The sequence below is a fragment of the Tupaia chinensis genome, unplaced genomic scaffold, assembly GCF_000334495.1.
Source record: "Tupaia chinensis unplaced genomic scaffold, TupChi_1.0 Scaffold000180_1, whole genome shotgun sequence".
Classification (NCBI taxonomy): Eukaryota; Metazoa; Chordata; class Mammalia; order Scandentia; family Tupaiidae; genus Tupaia; species Tupaia belangeri.
This window is the reverse complement of record NW_006159655.1, coordinates 1,119,449-1,139,281: the sequence shown is the minus strand read 5'-3', so window position 1 is coordinate 1,139,281 and position 19,833 is coordinate 1,119,449. Positions and strand designations below refer to the sequence as shown.

General features: G+C 37.2%; 2 protein-coding genes, 1 non-coding gene and 1 pseudogene across 3 annotated transcripts in view; 2 read left to right on the top strand and 2 right to left on the bottom strand.

Annotated features, from left to right (window-relative positions):
• Positions 1–19,833, bottom strand: part of SMCHD1 (structural maintenance of chromosomes flexible hinge domain containing 1) — a 173,207-nt gene that overhangs the window by 47,454 nt on the left and 105,920 nt on the right. The window contains exons 30-35 of the mRNA XM_027771046.1: positions 18,889–19,056; positions 12,306–12,431; positions 5,876–5,955; positions 5,522–5,679; positions 3,426–3,541; positions 1,317–1,381 (exon numbers count right to left, since the gene is read on the bottom strand). Of these exons, the coding sequence (XP_027626847.1) occupies positions 1,317–1,381; positions 3,426–3,541; positions 5,522–5,679; positions 5,876–5,955; positions 12,306–12,431; positions 18,889–19,056 (713 nt within the window). The remainder of the gene's footprint in view (positions 1–1,316; positions 1,382–3,425; positions 3,542–5,521; positions 5,680–5,875; positions 5,956–12,305; positions 12,432–18,888; positions 19,057–19,833) is intronic.
• Positions 9,906–10,201, top strand: LOC106734674 (small ubiquitin-related modifier 2 pseudogene; annotated as a pseudogene).
• On the bottom strand, positions 13,632–15,773 carry LOC102468834 (coiled-coil domain-containing protein 82-like). Its single transcript, XM_027771049.1, is given in 3 exon segments — positions 13,632–14,025; positions 14,107–15,143; positions 15,146–15,773. Coding segments are annotated over 3 exon segments (1,458 nt in total). The 5' UTR covers positions 15,393–15,773; the 3' UTR covers positions 13,632–13,851.
• LOC114007468 (small nucleolar RNA SNORA48) lies at positions 16,682–16,811 on the top strand. The gene has a single exon (XR_003549089.1). It is a non-coding gene; the product is annotated as a small nucleolar RNA SNORA48 (small nucleolar RNA).

The window sequence follows — 19,833 nt, the reverse complement described above, 5'->3', positions numbered from 1 at the left end:
CAGTCGACTACATGGGAGTCCAGCAACATAGCCATTACACCAACTGCTGGTCCTCATATTATTATTTTTTTAAGAGGTTTTTGGCATAGGGTGCATGCACTCATGGGGGGGGGGGCAGGGTGGGGAGAGACACACACAGAGATAGAGAGAGGGAAAGTGAGAAATCACCCCCCTGGGGGATGGCCCACCACAGTCTCTTCTCCTTCTTTCTTCTCCTGGGATCTTGGGCCTGTACACACACATGCCTTGAACTGTGGTCAGCTATGTGGAAATCCAGTGATGTAACCACTAAGTCATCTGCTTGCTTGAATATGTTTTTGTTTTTTTTTTCTAAGTATACCTTGAACATATAAAAAGTTGACCCTACATACACAGTATAAAAACAAGTGCCAACTAAAATTAAAGGATTGAAACCACGCAGAAGGTAGGTTCTCTGACCAAAGTAAAATTATAGTAGAAATCAATACCCAAAAGAAAACTAAAGAGACCAACAGATAGTATAATGGTTATGTTGTAGGACTCCCAAGTAGTTGACTGCGGTTCAAGTCCTGGATCTGTCAGCTTAAAACTCATGCTGAGCACTTGTGTGTCCATGTCCAAGATCCCAAGAGGGGAGGGGGAGGGACTGCAGTGTCACCAGCCCCCTAGGAGTGCTTTCTCTGTATCTCAAGTGAGCGCAGGTGCCCTATAGCAAAAGCCTCTCATTGGGGCTGGCAGATGGCATGGTGGTTAAGAGTGCTGGACTCCCACATGGCTGACTGTGGTTCGAGTCCTAGAGTTGGCAGCTTGCTTTCTCACTTTCTCTCACTTACTTTAGCTCTCTCTCTCTCTCCCCCCACACCTCTGGTCAAATTAAAATAAATAAATAAATAAAATAAAGTTCAATAAAATAATTTAAAAAAAAAAAACTAAAAAATCACACAACTTAGAAATTAAACAATGTAAGGCCAGCAGGTAGCACAGTGGTTAAGGCAGCTGGAGCCTATACGGCTGACTGGCTGAATCCTAGACCTGATGGCTTGAGAAACATGGTAAGTGCATGTGTACATTTCTCAAAATCCTGAAAAGAGAAAGATGAAGGACAAGGGATTGCAGTGTTCCCACTCCCCAAGCGGGATGCTTTCTCACTTTCCCTCCCTCCTCCTCTCTCTGTATCTGGTAAGCGCACATCGCTCCGGCAACATTCTAAAAGAATACACACACACACACACACACACACACACTCATTTTTCTCTATATAAGGATGCAACTATCTCCAAGAGTGAATTACTCTTTAACAATATATGTATAAAAACATGAAATGATCTGATAAATACCTGAAGTAGAAGCAGCCATCTTCCTTGTCATTATCTTTTATTTTATTACAACTAAATGTTTCTACCTAGAAAGACAAGTAGAAAGAAGGGGAAATGGGGGAATTGACAAACTTTAACATAGTATTTTTAAGATGAAAACGTATATACCTGAACTGAATGTGAATTCAGATCAAATCAGAATTTATAAATATACAAGTACACAACACATACATGTATATTCTGACAATACTTGTAAGCACAATGTAAGAGTAGTACAGTGGAAAGACATTTCATTCTCGAAGACATAATAGATATCTATAGTGATAGTATTATTTTAGGATAACAGTTTGACTGGAATGACCATCTAAATTAAGTAAACAAAGATTCAGGTAGCTAAGTCGGTGAACTTGTAGAATACTAAATTAAGCAAGATAGCTTCTAAGCCAGTGGTTAAAATTAACCATAACTGAAGTGGTTTATTAAATCAAGATGCTCTGATAAACTTTAATATATGGTTTCCAAGGCCCAGCCAAGGTGGCATGCGTAGTAAGGATGCTGCTACGGGATGCTGGTGGCTATGTGGGAACCTTTGGGTTTGTATCCTTGGTCTACCTGAACGTGCTGGGCATGCCCATGGTCACACCTTGTGATCCTGGCTCACTGTAGAGCTTAGGGGAGGATTACGGCATAAGGGCTTTACTGGGGGTGCCTGTCTTTCTATATGATGAAGGAAATAAGTCAACTTATAAAAAAACAAAAACACATCAGCTCTATAGCACAGTGGTTAAGTGCTGTGTGGAGTGAGCTAAATCCCACAGGCCCAAGCTCATTTTACATCTCAGCCTTGGTGGCTTGAAAAATATACTAGGCACATGTGCACACATGCCCAGGATCCTAAGTAAATAGGAAAAAAAGAAGAAAAGAGGATTGTAGCATGGCCAGGCCCCACTGGGGACACTTTTATTCTCTCTCAGTAGCACATGCCTCCCGGAATTAAAAATAAAAAAATTTCCAATCTGAAATTTTTTTGAAATTTGTGTTGTCTAGTATGGTAGGCAATAGCTGCTGAATGTGACTTTTGGGTACTTAAAATGTGGCTATTCTAAATTGAGAAGTGGTATTAAATACACAACAAATTTTGATGATCTGAAAAAATTTTAAATAATTTTAAATATTTTGAGTATATGATAAATAGTAACTTTGGTTACATTAGGTTAAAAAACATTAAAATTAGTTTTACTTATTTCTTTTTCCCTTTTTAAAAAAATTGGCAGAGTGCATGTGTGCTCACCAGAGACACACACACTAACACCACACAGAGGAGAAAGTACTCCTTGCCATGATGAATGGTCTTGCTGTCATCCCTTCTCCTCCATCTCTCCCTCTTTTCAGGACATGCACATGTGCCTGGCATGTTTCTCATGCTGCCAAGTCTGAGGCTTGAGCTGCGGGTCCACTATGTGGGATTTAGCTGCCTTAATCACCAGTCCATAGAGTCCACTCTCTCTTTATCTTTTAAATGTAGCTACTAGAAGTTAAAATACCACCTGTGATACTTATGTTAGACAATGCTGCTCTAGACCTCCAAACTTTTCTCATTCTCATCTCAACCCCTACACCCTGTGTCTGTCAATCACATCTCTTTGTATCACATTTTCTATTGGGTCGTCGGAAAAGTCATGAAGCATTTTTGCACAGAAAAATACGTCATGAATTTTCCAATGACCCAATTGTCCCTTCATGATAATTAGTGGCTTTCACCTTGTGCTACTATCCTTTAATAAAGTGTAAAATATCTTAAAATATTAAGAAAAATAACAATGTAGGCTATTTTTTTTTTCCCAATTAGATCAACACTTAATTTTAAAGCATATGCTGATTTTTCCCCCCTTGCGTGGGTCAGGAATTGAACCTAGATCTCCCATGTGGCCTCAGCCTCCAGTATAACATAAGTGCCTACTAACATACAACGACACAACTGGGCCTGATAAATATTTTTGAAGTCTGAAGAAATAGAGTGGACTAATTTATAGTTCTCAAATATATGTAAATTTTATTTTTACATTAAATTAGACTTAATTTAAATGTAATTGCTAGTTTTAGCTTCTAAAAATGCTTCCTATGACTCACATTTGCTGGTTGCCGGTTCCCAGTGCTGGATAACTTCCACATTTTCATGGAAATACGTGCTGGATTAATATTTTTAATGATACTGTCATCTTCAGAAATAACACTAATCATAAAATCTGTCGTGGTAAACATTAAAAAATTATTTTCTTTCTAATTTTATTAATGGAAATGGTTAAATGATCACAGGGCTTAAAGCATACATCTTAATTAAATGTTAAAAAATCATGAAGAAAATAAAACTATTCTTTTAATCATTCATCTATAAAGTTATTCCCAGAGATCCACTTATAAAAGTTATGGATCATGACAGATAACCCTCTGGTGCTAAATCTGGACATCAAGTTCTCCCCTAGAAATCTAACAAATATAGCTGTGCTCCTACCAGTCCCTTATTTCATTGGGTCGTCAGAAAAACTGGAGAAGTCATGATGTATTTTTCTATTCTAACAACCCAATATTTTCACAATCTGCCATGCCATAAGTTCTAGTATGCAATACCAAAAAGTCTAGACTATATATACTTAGCAATTTAGAATTAGGCCAACTTGTCACTCAGTTCTCTTCATTACATTGTGGTCAGAGCTTGTGCAGTCTGAGGTGTGACAGTAAAACTAACACAAATTTCATTTCCCTTTTCACAATTCTTTCTTACCATAAATCTTAGCAACCTTGGCATATGACTAAGGAAATGCTCTAGGATTTTTCTTCGGCATATGTGAATTGCAAATATCACTACCCTTGTACTTAAAAAGTATAAGACCCTTAAGTAAAGTAAGGGTTACTTGAAACACAGCACTGTAGTACAGTTGATTTGATAACCAAACCAGCCACTAAATAATTAGTCGGCATTACAGTGCAAAAGGATGATTCATATCCCTGAACAGCATGACAGTTCATGGTAAACAGAATGGTCCACAATTTAAAAATGATAAAGTTTATTTCTGGAATTTTAATATTTTTGAACCACTGTTAGCCCCACTGAAGAAGTGAAAAACAAAACTGCAAATAAGGGGGAGCTACTATATTCCAGGAATAAAGTATCTTTCTTTTATAGTTTTCAATAGCATATGATATCTTAAGTATTATTATATATGATATTTCCATTACATTTACTATTTTTTTTTTACTTTTAATTTTTTTTAATCAGATTTTTGCTATATAGGGTGGGTGCGCTCGTCAGAAAGACAGATAGCAACAGAGAGAAAGAAAGTGAGAAATCATCCTCCAGGTGGGATGGCCACACTGGGGCCATTTCCTCCATTCTCCTCTCAAGATCTTGGGCATGCATACACACACGCCTGGCATGAGTTTAAGTCACCAGGTCCAGGACTCAAACTGCGGTCGACTACATGGGAGTCCAGCGACACAGCCATTACGCCAACTGCTGGTTCCAACATTTACTATTTACAACATTCATTGGGCACTTTTTTTTTTTTAGAGAGATTTTTGCTATAGGGCATGTGCACTTGCCAGAGAGACAGAAAGCAAGGAATCACTCACAAAGGGATGGCCACTCCACAATTCTTTATCATTTCAGGTATGCACACACATGAGCCTGGCATGAGTTTTAAGCCACCAGGTCTGGGATTTATACCACAGTCAATATATGGGAATTTAGCAACTTAACAGCTATGCCATCTGCTTGTCCCACTTGGCACCTTTTATATAGTTTTTCACATCACAGGAAATAGGTCTTATCTCTCCAAACACATTTAAATGTATATAAAATATACTTTATAAAACAGAAAGAGCTATGTGCCTGGGCTGGCAGGTGGTGTGGTAGTTGAGGTGGCTGGACTCCTTGTAGAACTCTTTGGCTGCCTATAGTTCGAGACCCAGACCTGGCAGCCTGCTCACTTTCTTTTTCTCTCTGTCTCTCTCTGGTCAACTTAAAAAAAAAAAAAAAAAAGTGAAATAATGACAATGAAGGGAAGAAAGCATATATTGGAAAGCCTAGCCTACTGCATTTTCTTTGCTATTTCAAAGGTTATAACACGCATGATTTTTAACCATACTGAACACCAAGAACAATTTTTTTCACTAATGTAAATAGTTATTTATCATTAAAAGTAATTTAAAGACTGTGAATTACTCACCAGTGAAAACACCCCCTGCTAAAAAGCAAGCATCTTTGTCATATTTAACATTGAGACGAATGGGTTTTTCAGGGTCTGGAAGAATCATTAATTTAATTGTAGGTCCTTCTATGTTACTCTTGTTATACACAGCTTTAACCTGCATAATATGCTCTCCTCTAAAAAAAAAAGGAGAAAGAAAAAGAAAAAGGGACGGGTTCAAATTGTATTAGTTATAACCTAAAAATTCTGAAACAGTTTACACAAAATTTAATGCTTTTAGTTAAATAGAAAATCGCTTATTACTCTTCACTAAGTGAAAAAAAAAAAATCAATCTCTAGGCTATCAATAACTATCAAACTTTCAATTCTTACCTTGGGGCAAAAACACTGAACACTCCTAAATTAGCTCTGCCCTTCTCATCTGTTTTATGCTGTTGGTTTGATGGCACGAGCTAAAAGCAAAACAAAATAAAAAGATTAATTAGAAAATTCTAAAGGTCAATTATACTACTTTATTCTATTATAATGTTTTCTTCTATTCTAGATTGAAATTTTTATTTGCACATATTTCTAAAATAAAAATTTCAAATGTGAACTAAATGAAATAAAGTAGTATGTAATCACATAATCCGGGACCAGCAGTTGGCGTAATAGCTATGTTGCTGGACTCCCACGTAGTCGACGGCGCTTTGCATCCGGACCCGGTGGCTTAAACTCATGCTGGGTGCGAGTGCGTGTGTGCCCAAGATCCCGAGAGGAGAATGGAAGAGAAGGGACTGTGGTGTGGCCATCCCCCCTGGGGGGTGATTTCTCGCTTTCTGTCTCTCTGTCTCTCTCTGTCTTTCTGGCGAGCGCATGCGCCCTATAGCAAAAACCACTCAAAAAAAAAAAATCACATAATCCAAAAATTAGTAATATATATTTTAATTTACCAGACAGTGTGTATGCTTGCTAGAGAGACAGAGAGGGAAAGGGAAAAAGTCTTTTCCATGGTGTATGGTTATACAGCAATCCCTCTTCTCCATTTCTCCTTCCTTTGGGATTTTAGGCACATATGCATAGCATGTTTTTTTTTTTCCTTTTTTTAATTAAAAAAAATTTAATTTATAATTATTTTATTTAAATCTATTTACTTATTTTAATTTGACTAGAGAGGGACAGAGTGAGTGAGTGAATGAGAGAAAGAGAGAAAGAGAGAGAGAGAGAGAGAAAGTAAGTTACCAGGTCTGGGACTCAAACCGCGGTTGGCCATGTGGAAGTCCAGCGCCCTTAGCCACTATGCCACCTGCTGGCTCCTGCCCGGCATGTTTTCTAAGCCATGGGGCCTGGGACTTGAACTGTAAGATCAGCCATATAGGATCTAGCCAGCTTAACCATCAGGCCATGGGCGGGCCTTCACTCATCTTTTTGTTTTTATCCTAGGGTACACACTTGAGTAAGGAAGGGGAGGAAGGCAGACAGAGGAGGAGGACAGGAGTGAAAGAAGGAAAAAGCAACCTCATGACAGGTTTTGGCTCGCTCGCTCGCTCTCTCTCTCAAATCTACTCACTCACTCACTCACTGACTCACTCTGTCCCTTTTTGGTCAAATTAAATTCAGTAAATAAAGTTAAATAAAATAATTATAAATTAAAAAAAATTTTTACCAAGAAGGAGTGCCTGCATGTCCAATCATCCCAAGAGCAGAATGGAGGAGAAAGGGTTGCAGCATGACCATTATCCCATGTGTCTCACTTTCTTTTTTTCTTTCTCTCCCTCTCTGTTTCACTGTGGTGAGTGTGCACATCCTATAACAAAAACAAAAAAAAAAAGAAGAAAAAGAAAAAGCATAAGAACAAATTTTTTTTTTATTTTATTATCATCATAATCTTCTTTCTATTACACTAGATTACATATAACTTTACATTGACTTCCATTGCTTTTTCAAAAGGGAATGCCATGCATGTCAGTCAATACAGAGATATCAATCTCCCCGCTTTATCATTCAATATCTTTTCCATGCTTTTCCCAATAATTATTATTATAATTTTTTTAAACAGTCAATCACTGTTTCTCATTTTGCTTATTAAAAAGACTTCACCCATCATGAAATACTTTCCAGACCGGTTCAGTTGAGAATACTATACATGTCATCCTCAACAGGTAATAAACCATATCTATTTCTCATTAACATCCTGCCTCTCTATTGTTCACTGCTGTCTTTATCCTCTTCTCTCTCCTTTTTTTTTTTTTATACTTTGTTTTTTTTTATAAATTTTTTTTTTTTTTCTCATCCCAACACACATATGAATTTTCCATCCAAAATACACTGTGCATTGGCTCAATCAAGCACATCAACATATATGTTCTCAGCAAATGATTTCCCAATTTTTGTGTCCTGCATACCTTGCCTTTTGTTTTGCCATCCTAGGTTCCCCATCCCCACCCTCTGCCATGTCCCATCTTCCTCCTCCATTGTCCCTGACATTCATGATTGCCCTCAATGCCTTCCGCCCCCCCATTCAATTGTTCTACCAATGAACTCAATTAGTCTAAGTGTATCCACTAGCTAGCACAGCTGACATATCCTTACACATGTATCCAAATCTGATCCTAGGCATAAACCCCAGGGAGTAGAATGCACATACTATAAAGTAGTCCCCAGTTGTGTCCATACACCTCTCTTCAGTCATCAAATGTGCATTTTTTTTTCTCCTGCTTATTATTATTATTTTTTTTATATTAAATTATATTGCCTAACACTCATTCCCTGAGTATCATCACAACACACCAAGTGTAGTTTCCCATCTAGGATAAACTGCATAGTGTCTCAATCAAGCATGTCGTCACCAATACTGTTCCATTTCTACTTTCATACATATAAATATGTTTTTTATCCTATGTTTGACCCTCAGCCCTTTTCCCCTCTCCCAATTACTCTATCTCTTCTATAGACAGCTATCCTCCAGAGGGGTCATTGAAAATGTGATACCTGCGAGTAGAGGGAGAGGGGCCAGGAGTCCAAAGTTTTTAACAATAGGGAAACCTCTGCCATAATCCTTTTCCTCCAATTTTTCATCTCTTTAGGTCCTGAGCACATGTACATGTAACCAGTGTGTTTTTTCATGCCAAGGTGATCGGGACTCAATCCCTGGTTGGTCATATGGAAGCTGCCTTCCTCTGCACAGTGCCTAACTACTGTTTTACAAGGCCAACCCAATAATCACTCATCTTAATCAATTAAACTAGAATATGTTCTAGTTATTAAACTGCAGAATTGTGTTTACTGATTTGATATCACAGATTTATCAAGTAAAGTTTGGTAACACAAACCATGAAGTATATCCCAAAGCTACAGTAAGAATAAAGGACAGAGTTGAAGAACTACATATATTCAGGTTGAGCATCCCTAATACAAAAATCTGAAATCCTACAAAGTTAAAGACTTTTGGGGAACTGACATGATGCCAGAAATGGAAAATTTTACATGTGACTTCATATGACAAATTTCAATGAAAATGCTGCAATATAAAAATAGTGTATAAAATTATCTTCAAGCTGTAAGTATAAGGTGTATATGAAACATAAAATGAACTTCATTTTTAGATTTGGGTCCCATCCCAAGATATCTCAGTATATATATACAAAGATTTCAAAATCTGAAATCCCAAATACTTCTGGTCCTACGCATTTCAGGTTAAGTGATGCTTAACCAGCACGCAAGCACGCACACCAAGACATCATGGTATTATTTTCATTCTTATTTCATCTTTGTCTTGAATATTTACTCAAATGTGCTTCTCATATTTTCCTGCAATTTTACCTTTACAATGATAACACCAAGGTTTCCCTCTGAAGTGATTATGAATCAACTGCCACATTTCCAAATAATTGGAAGGAGAGTCTCCTTCTCATTTACAGATACTTTCCTAGAAACTACAATCACTGCCTTATTTTGAGGTTGAAAATAATCAGTGTTTTAACTCTCTAGGAAAGAAACATTCAGAACAAAAGTAAATTTGTAGGTCCTAGCAGCTAAAAATAATGACTCTCCTAAGCATAACACCCATCTCTACTTAATGGAACCAAAAGAGTAGGTAATTTGCAGAAAGAAGCAATAGATGAAGAGAAAAAATTAGAAGAAATAACTGAAATGAGAAAGTCCGAATTTATAGAGGGTCCTATTCAACCTCTGATCCGTAGTCTCTCAACCTATCTTTCTCAAAAGTATTTCTCCTAGCCAGGTCCCAAACCCTTGGGAGTTAAGAGAAATCTTGATTGTATAGCAACAATACCATAGTCTTATTTGACAGTCTGAAGAACCCTGACTGATTACTTCACTATAAAAAGAGGTCCATATATAACAAGCCATTCTTGGCACTTGAACTTCCTAGATGACTTTTAAGATCAATTCATCAGGGGCGTGCTTGTTCGGTGAGGACCTGGTACCTCTTTTGTGAAGCAGCAGCTGAGGAGACTCCAGCGCTTGCCATGGCTGATGAAAAGCCCAAGGAAGGAGTCAAGACTGAGAACACGATCACATTAATTTGAAGGTGGCAGGACAGGATGGTTCTGTGGTGCAGTTTAAGATTAAGAGGCATACACCACTTAGTAAACGAATGAAAGTCTATTGTGAACGACAGGGTTTGTCAAACAGTTGGAAATGGAGGATGAAGATACAATTGATGTGTTCCAACAGCAGACAGGGGGTGTCTACTAAAAAGGGAACCTGGCGCCGGCAGTTGGCATGGTGGTTAAGTTGCTGGACTCCCATATGTCCAACCACAAGCAGAGTCCTAGACCTGGAGGCTTGCTTTCTTACTCTCCTCTCTCTCTCTCTCTCTTTCTGGTCAAATGAATAATAATAAATAAATAAAGATAATTGAAAAGGGAACCTGCTACTTTACTCCAGACCTGTTCTTACAGACCAAGAATACATTCTCAATTAGAAAACCACAATTTGGTTTCACCACATCCTGACTACCACAGTAGTTTTCTCTATTCTTTCATTTTCCCTTCCCCATTCCTTTATCATACATAAAGTAACTGGTGTATGTGCACAAGCATATTGCTTTTTTTTTTTTTTAACTAAATGGCCAATGGTATGTTTTAATTGACATCAAATGGAGATGGGATGGGGAAAAATACTGGTTCTTTAAAAATACCCCCTTTCTCCATTAGTGGCAGCTCATTCAGCTCTTATCTATATTCCAATAAATTATTTTACTCTCATTGTTTTAACAAAAAGAAAAAGAAAAAAAAACTAACAACATAAAACCCCTTGCATATCTTGTTTGATTGGAGAATTTTAATGTTTTTCATTTATCATTGTAAAACCAAGGACAATTTTATAACTTTTTTGTACGTAGCTGTTACATGTAGGGCAATCTGTTTTTAAGTAGGGGTAAATTACTCTTAAAGAAAAAAAGGAATCCTAGATAGTTTTTCCTTCAAGTCAAGCATCTTGTTGTTTAAATAAACTTCTAGTTTAAAATGAAAAAAAAAAAAACAAAAAAAAGATCAATTTATCAGGTCTTGGGAAATCCTTGTTGGGATTCTGACTGAACCAATTTGAAGAGGACTGTCATCTTTATATATAATATCAGCTTTTCTAAAGTATTGATTATTGAGGAATATTTTCTTATGGAATGACTGAGGGACATCCAAGACTCTGAATATAACCCCAGGAACTCTCTCTGGGCTGCCTACCAACACCTGGCTAGGACCAATGAAAACCCTTCAACCAACAGAAAAGTTTTTTTTGTTTTTTTTTTTTAATTTATTCATTTTCTACATTAATTCACTATACACCATCACAACACACAAATGAATTTTCCATCCAAAATACACTGTGCATTGGCTCAATCAAGCACATCAACATACATGTTCTCAGCAAAATAATTTTCAAATTCTTATGTCCTGCATCCCTTGCCTTTTGTTTTGCCATCCCTGATTCCTCATCCCCCCCCCTCTGCTATGTCCCATCCTCCTCCCCCATTGTCCCTGGCATCCATGGCTGCCCTCCATGCCCCCCCCCTTCAATTGTTCTGCCAATGAACTTAATTAGTCTAAATATATCCACAGAAAAGTTTTTATAAAAAACACATTTTGCAAGGACTAGCATCATCTCTTTTTTGCTCTAGCAGGAGAGACTCTCAACTTCACATGTGACATCCATACTCTCCACTAGATCCTGAGAAGTTGGCTGTCCTAATATTCAAGAAAACAGATGATACCTATTTTTGAACTTTCTGGTAGCCAAGCACTGTTTGTCACCAAATTTCACAAGGCCATAATCATACTTGTCCCATTAAAAAAAAAATAATAATGAAAGAGATGAGTCTCACCCTAGAATACAAAGTACAGTCCAGAAGCTCTGCATGGTGTCTGATAGCTCTTCACCAGATAAGCAGAGCACAGGTACCTGCATGACTCTTTGCTTAGTTTCAGCTAACATGTTTCCCCCCATAACAGCTGTTCCTTAACTTGCACCATAGATCACTGCGGTATATAGTCTTTATTTACCTTGACGGTGTTAATTATCTATTCGTCCTAATTGGAAATGCAATCACTAATACTACTGGGCCATTGGAAAAGTCATGATGCATTTTTCCATAGGAAAATATGTCATGACTTTTTCGATGACTCAATATATAATAAACATTCAATAACTATAACTATAATGTACCTTGTTAAACTGTTTGTAAGATATGAACTTTTACTTCCTCAAAATAAACATGACACCTAAGGATATTATCATGAGAATAAAATTCAGAATTTTAATTTAAGTAAATGAAAATTATTTAAGAAAGTTTAAAACCTACCTTTAAATTGCTAGCTTTTATAATATTTATTTTAACATGTGGTACCGGTGCTGGATTATCCCACTGATCACAAAGCTGAATGGTAAGAGGATTCTGTAATTCTCTTCCATTAATCACTGGAATGGACTGAAATAGATACAAATATTTTAATAAGCACTAAAACGTATGTGGCAAACAATATAATTACTAGCACACTTGTGAAACGATCACTTAATTCATCTATTTTATTCACAAATGGCTCCTTTAAAGAAGAAAATAAACTTCTGAAAGTCAATTATATTGCTGCAAATGGCCCTCTTAAATAAAGAATATGGAAGCAAAGTGAAAAAGGAAAGCTGATTTATCAGTTCTCTCCTACTGGTAATGTTCCTTTTGTTTCCTCCAGATCCCATCTTATCTGGGTAGTTGCTTACCAAATTAAGTTGGGAGGTTGCTGGAAAGAGAAAAGAAAGGTCCCTTAAAAACAGGGACACATGATGGACCAGCATTTGGCGTAATGGCTATGTTGCTAGACTCCCATGTAGTTGACTGCAGTTCGAGTCCGGGACCCAATGGCTTAAACTCACGCCGGGCGTGTGTGCGTGCCCAAGACACCAAGAAGAGAATGGTGGAGAAGGGACTACAACGTGGCCATCCCCCCTGGGGGGTGATTTCTTGCTTTCTGTCTGTCTCTCTCTGTCTTTCTGGCGAGCACATGTGTCCTATAGCAAAAACCTCTCAAAACAAAACAAAACAAAGCTAAAAAAACCCAAAAAAACAGAAATACATGAGACTGGCTTCATTATGCCTGTCTTCCATGATTATATAGCTGCAGTTGACCACCTTCTATCTGCTAAAGTTTATAAATGCCTGAATTTTAAGAAGTACTGACTTGGGAACAGCAGATGACATTATGGTTGCATAGCTGGACTCCCACGTAGTCGACCAGGGTTAAGAGTCCTGCACCTGGTGGCTTGAAACTCATGTCAGATGCATGTGCATGTGTGCCTAAAATCCCAAGAGGAGAATGGAGGAGAAGGGATTGTGGCAACCATCTTCCCTTGAGGGTGATTTCTCACTTTGTCTTTTTCTCTGGTAAGAAGGCACTACCCTATAGCAAAAATCTCTCTTTAAAAAAAAAAAAAAAAGTACTGTTTCCACATGTAAACACATAGAACTTTATTCCCTAACCACATAATTGTCTATTCCAACTACTTTGACAGGACTTCCTAACTTTCTTTAAGGGCTGCTATTTTTAATGGATATCTTTCAGTAAATAACTTGTAGCCCAAGCTGTTAATAATAAAGTTTTCTGGGAAACAGTGGAAAAAGTAAAATTTCTAAAATCAAATCTTTTTTTTTTTTTTTTCTATGTACATCAGGTAAAAGCTTTATTAGACTGTTGGGTACCATTTGATGGGAATTAAGATAAACATTTGTTAAAAACAAGATGTTTTGCCATAAAGATATAAGTAAAATATATAAATATGTCACATGATGCAGAGGAACAATACTCATGATCTTCACATTTACAGGAATTTATAAAGTCTTCTCTGAAGGAAATGTGTTACAATTCAAACTTCTCATCTTGAAAGTAATCCGCAAAATTGAGATATTCTTCAAGTTGACCATATTTCTGCTTAATCCACCCATTTTCTTTTGACTGACTGAAAATTCTTTCCACTGTTTCTTTAACCTGTTCATCTTCAACTTCTTCTGTCTTTGCAATGAAGCAACATTCCTGGTACAGTTTGAATTTAAAATGTTTCAATTTATGATAAATTCTGGTACGATTAGCACAAATTCTGCCAACAGTAAACACCTGTTTATCATGTGACATGAAATCATCTGTTTCCATGGTCCTGGTGTTATACAACTTTCCTGATAAATGCACTGAAAATCTACAGTAGCCATGCAATCCACAAGCCTGGCAGGAACAGTTTTCAGGAGTCTTCCAACGGATACTTACATTAGAATAATTTTCTACCCGCTCCTTATACTGCTCTTTCCAACGACTTCTAGAAGCTAAACTCTCTAGACGAGGCTGAACAAAGCGGTTATCCAAATAATGAAGAGACGTCAACATGTCTTGTGCGTATGATTTTTGCCTGGTGCCATCATACAATGTTCCCAGAAAAGATTCATCTAAGGCATTGATTAGAAGGGCCTTCACAACTCTTTCAAAGTGAGTATAGTGGTCACTAAAAGAATAAAGAGAATTCTGTTTTACTAATTTCAGTTGTGATGTAGTCAATTGTTCTCTCCGTTGGTTTTTATTTTCATCACTCTCTTCATCTTGTACTACAAAATCATCAATAATATAATCATCTCCATCTTCATCATATTCATAATCCTCCTCCTCTTCATCATCATCTTCATCACTACTTGGGCATGATTCCTTTTCATCATCCTCAAAATCTCTACCACTATTGCGTCTCTGATGAGATCTTTGTTTTGAGAGTTCTTTCAGCTTCTGGAGTTGTTCTCGCTTTCGTGCAGCCACTGTTTTCTCAGGGTTGTTTTGTTCCATTTCCACTGAAGAACATTCATCCTCAACTACTCTTTGAGGACGTTTAACACCTACTTTTCTAATTAGGATATCACTGTCATCACTCTCATCACTGTCATACATTACAGAAGAGATCCTTTTTCTTTTCCCTCTCATGATGTGTTCTTCTAAATCCTCCTCTATTGCTTGTCCAGTATGTTTGAGATCATTGTCCTCTTGGTTTGGATGCTTTTCATAATCTGCTAAGTGAGTACTTTCATGCTTAGTTTTGTTCATTTCTTCTTCATTTATTAAACTATTTCTAGTGTTAATTAGATGCTTATAGTTTTTTCCTTCGCTTTCAACTTTATTAATTTAAGCTCTCTTTCATTTTCTGGTGTTTTATCACCATCAAGCCCCTTGTTACTATCAAGCTCTTCATCATCAACACTTTCATCACTATCAAGCTCTTCATCACTTTCTAGCTCATCATCACTATCAAATAACTGTGAGATACTATTTCTTTTAGTCCGCCTCCAATCGACTCGAGATTTCTGCTCAGGCACTTGAGTTTTAGAGTTTTTCCTTGTTTCATGTCTTCTAACATGTACCATTTTCATTTAAGCTTGCAAGCAGCTCTGATTCCACAAGCCTTCTGGCCAAGAGGAAGTCCATGAAGCCATCCATGTATGAGGAACTGGACAGAGCAATGCTGGAGTGGTTCAACCAGCAAAGAGAAAAAGGGAATCCCATATCGGGACCAATTTGTGCAAAAAGGGCAGAGTTCTTCTTTTATGCCTTGGGAATGGATGGTGATTTTAACCTAAAATCAAATCTTCACAAATACGAATCTTCCCTTTGTCATTTTTTAATACTAGCATGGTCAACATTTCAGAATTTTTATTTTCTTGTTTATAAAATAACTATGTGTGTGTGGTGTTGAGTATGTATATTTTTCTATTTATCATATTTAGCTCCTATGGGGAAGAAGTGTGCCAAGAATAAAATCTGGGATTTGGGGCCAGCAGGTGACATTGTGGTTAAGGCAGCTGAATTCTACATGGTCAGCTAAGTAATTTGAGTCCTGGACACAGTGGCTTGGAAAACATACCAAACATATGTGCAGGCGTGCCTAAAATCCTATAAGGAGAATGGAGGAGAAAGGATTATGGTGTGGCCATCCTTCTCTCTCTCTCTTTCTCAGGTGAGTGCATGAATCCGGGGGGGGGTAAAAATTTTAAAAAAAAAATTAAAAAAAAAAAAAAAAAGAAAAAAAAAAAAAAAGAACCAAAAAAGAGAATTAAATTAGAAAGATCCCAGGAAAATCTAATATTCCCTGTGTGTCTACAAATAGCCATATCTGTAACAGGCTGACAATTAATTACAGGTTTTATTTTAAAGTTTCCAAATTATCATGGTATCTGCAAATAAATTCTACAAATAAATAAATTCTATAAATTTTTGAGTTAGAATTTCACATAAATTTTTATATTTATCTTTAAAAAATTCATACAAGGGCCAGCAGGTGGCATAGGGATTAAGGCACTGGACTCCCACACGGCCAATTGCAGTTCAAGTTACAGACTCAGCAGCTTGAAACTTATGCCAGGCGTGTGTGGGTGTGTGCCCACAATCCCAAGAGAATGGAGAAGGGATTATAGTATGGCCATACCCCCAGGGGTGATTTCTCACTTTTCCCCTATTTCTCTAGGTTTTTCTGGCAAGTGCATGCACCTATAGCAAAAATCTCTCTTAAAAAAAAAAAATACGAAAACAAAGGATTGCTGCATGGTCAATCTCTCTGGGGGATGCTTTCTCACTCTCTTTCCCCTGGCGAGAGTATGCACCCTAAAACAAACTAAAAAATTAAAAATAGAAGTACTGGCTTTTCAGTGAAACCTATCAGTCACATCGCTAGTCTGGGTACAATAGCATCTGGCTAATGGTGCCCATCTCTTATCAGCCAGGGACAAAAGCAAAGCAACCCCTTGTTTGTCCTAGCCCATGCCTGACACAGGGTTCATGCTTCAGACACATGGAACAAAATAAAAATAAAACCTGTCAGTCATCACACACACTGCTATTAAAAAACAAAAACAAAACCAAAACAGAACAAAACAAAAAAAACGATCTTGGGCCAGCAGGTGGCATAGTGGTTAAGGGCGCTGGATTGCCACATGGCCAACTGTGGTTTGAGTACCGGACCCGGCAGCTTCCTTTCTTACTTTCTCTCTTTTCTTGCTCTCTCTGGTCAAATTAAAAAAATAATAAATAGGGAACCAGCAGTTAGCGTAATGACTATGTTGCTGGACTCCCACGTAGTCGACTGTGGTTTGTGTCCTGGACCTGGTGGCTTAAAACTCACACTGGGTGCGTGTGCGTGCGTGCCCAAGATCCCGAGAGGAGAATGGAGAAGTGACTGCAGCGTGACCATCGCCCCGGGGGGTGATTTCTCGCTTTCTGTCTCTATGTCTCTCTCTGTCTGTCTGGCGAGCGCACGCGCCCTATAGCAAAAAACCTCTCAAAAAAAAAAAAAGTTATTTTAAAAAATGGCTACACTGTCATGACCAGTTTATGTTTTTTAACTCATGAATCTAAAACTAGCACACAAGTACATAAACTTTCCTAGGATGACTTGCTCCTATACTAAAACAGTTTCACGTACTACTGTAATTATGAGTTCATTTTTCTTTATTTAAAAAAAAAAGTAAGCTATATCAACACTTAAAATTCTGTTATTTCATAACTAAACACCTGAACTTTTTTGGGGGGGCCCGAGGGTGCATGTACTCACCAGAGAGGGACAGAGAAAGGAGAAATATGAAATCACCCCCAGGGGTAGGAGGGTAGGTGGTGGCTATGTTGTAATCTAATATCTTTTCCTCCATTCTCCTCTCAGGATCTTTGGCGCACACACACACATGCACCTAGCATGACTTTCAAGCTGTCCAGGTCTGGGACTTGAACCATTTTCAGTCATGTGGGAGTTCAGCACCTTAACCACCACGCCACCTGCTGGCCCTCAGCACCTAAACATTTTTCAATTAGAATTCTGACAAAATTTTAGCTAGACAGGAAGAATACGTTTAAGGGATCTATTATATATTTAGTTGACTTATGTTCATAACAGTATACAGTATTCCTGAAAAGTAGATTTTTTAAGTGTCAATCACCACTACCACACACACACACACACCAGAATGTATATGTTTATTAGCTCAAATTAGTCATCCCACAATACACATATTTTAAAACAACGTGTATACAACAAATGTATAGGATTTTTATCTGTCAGTTTAAAAAGTATTAAACATTATTATTAGAAAAAAAAAAAGAAAGAAATATTAAGGGACCAGCAGTTGGTATAATTGCTATGTTGCTGAACTCCCATGTAGTTGACTGTGGTTCGAGTCCCAGACCTGGTGACTTAAACTCACATTGAACAGGTCTAAGTGCGTGCCCAAGATCCTGAGAGGAGAATGCAGGAGAAGGGATTACGGCAAGGCCATCCCCATCCCCCCAGGAGGTGATTTCTCACTTTCTGTCTCTGTCTCTGTCTTTCTGGTGAGCACACATGTCCTATAGCAAAAACCTCTGAAAAAAAAAAATTATTATTAGAATAAAATCTGCAAGGGTAAGATTTATCAGATATTTGCAAAATTAGTATATAAGATTTAAGTACTTGCACAGGAAGGTACACTGAAGTATTTAAGGTTGTAATAACATGATATCTTGCACGTGCTTTAAAACATTCTAACAAAAAAGGTTTTAAGTTAATGTGAGACAAGAATGAAATTAAACTGGTAAAAATTAGTAACTTCCAAAACTGGACAATTGGGACATGAGTGTTCATTGTACCATTCTTTTTACTTTTATGTATGTTTGAAAAGAAATATAATTAAGTTTTTAAGATTTTAGTTATTTCATTCTTTTTTAATAATCTAGGACACAATGATAGATTAAATAAAGCATTAAGACTTACACTACTTGCTCTTTCGTTGCTAGTATTGTTGCTTTTTTTTTAATAACAAAATATATCTATTTTGATCCACTGAAAATCTGAAAGTTATAAGTTATGTGTTATTAAATTTTCAACCAAGACAGGATATTCCTTACCTCCTTTAGGTCAGGCCAGTCTATAAGGAGAAGTCTGGCTGGAGGTCCAGAAATTAGCTGCACTCGAATAAAGTCAGAAAACTCACGCCAAGTAAAACAAAGATCCTTATTTCCAGGAGGACCTGGAATAAATTTGATCCCTCTTACACTTATACTGTGTGTGTTTTCCTACCGAGAAAAATAACATTGAGAAAAGGAGATAATTGCTTAGTTTTCAGAAAAATAAAAATAAGGGCCATTAACCTATGTGCATACTGATGCATTTCTGGTAAATAATGGCAAATAAATTATACCCTTGCCAATAGCAGCATGACATAAATTCTATTTTCTCAAGAGGAGAAACAATTTTTCCTTTTCGGAGAGGGGGTGGGAGGCACAATCTAAGAGGTGCTGGCTATGTCTTTTTCCCTTATCTTTTCCAAATTTCCCTCCTCCTCCTCACTATGCCTCTTTTCTCTTTACCCAAATAGCCAAGCCAGCACCTGTCTGATATCCTTTGAACTTGTTTTTTCCCCTATGTTTTCTACATTTTTTTACCAGTTCTTTTTTTTTTACATACGATACCTTAATAACAAGGACCTTCCATAACCATCCTATATAGTGCAACACTATCCCTTTCTCTATTTTTCTTATCACTTATCTAGTACATGCTCTCCCATGACAAGATGATCTCCACAGGGGTAGGGGCTTTGCTCTGTCACTGCCCAGTCTGTTACTTAGGATGATGTCCAACATATCCTATTAATGGCAATCAATAGAACTAGTTGATGACAGAATGATATAAACTGATTCCACATTGGCATGAGCACTATAGCATTCACATTTTAATAATAATTAATGATTTAATCACTTTAAATTTCTAAGTATACATCTACTTCATCAAAGTTTTAAAATCAGAGATAACACTTTGTCTTGAAACAATTATTTGTAGAACACTTTACAAAA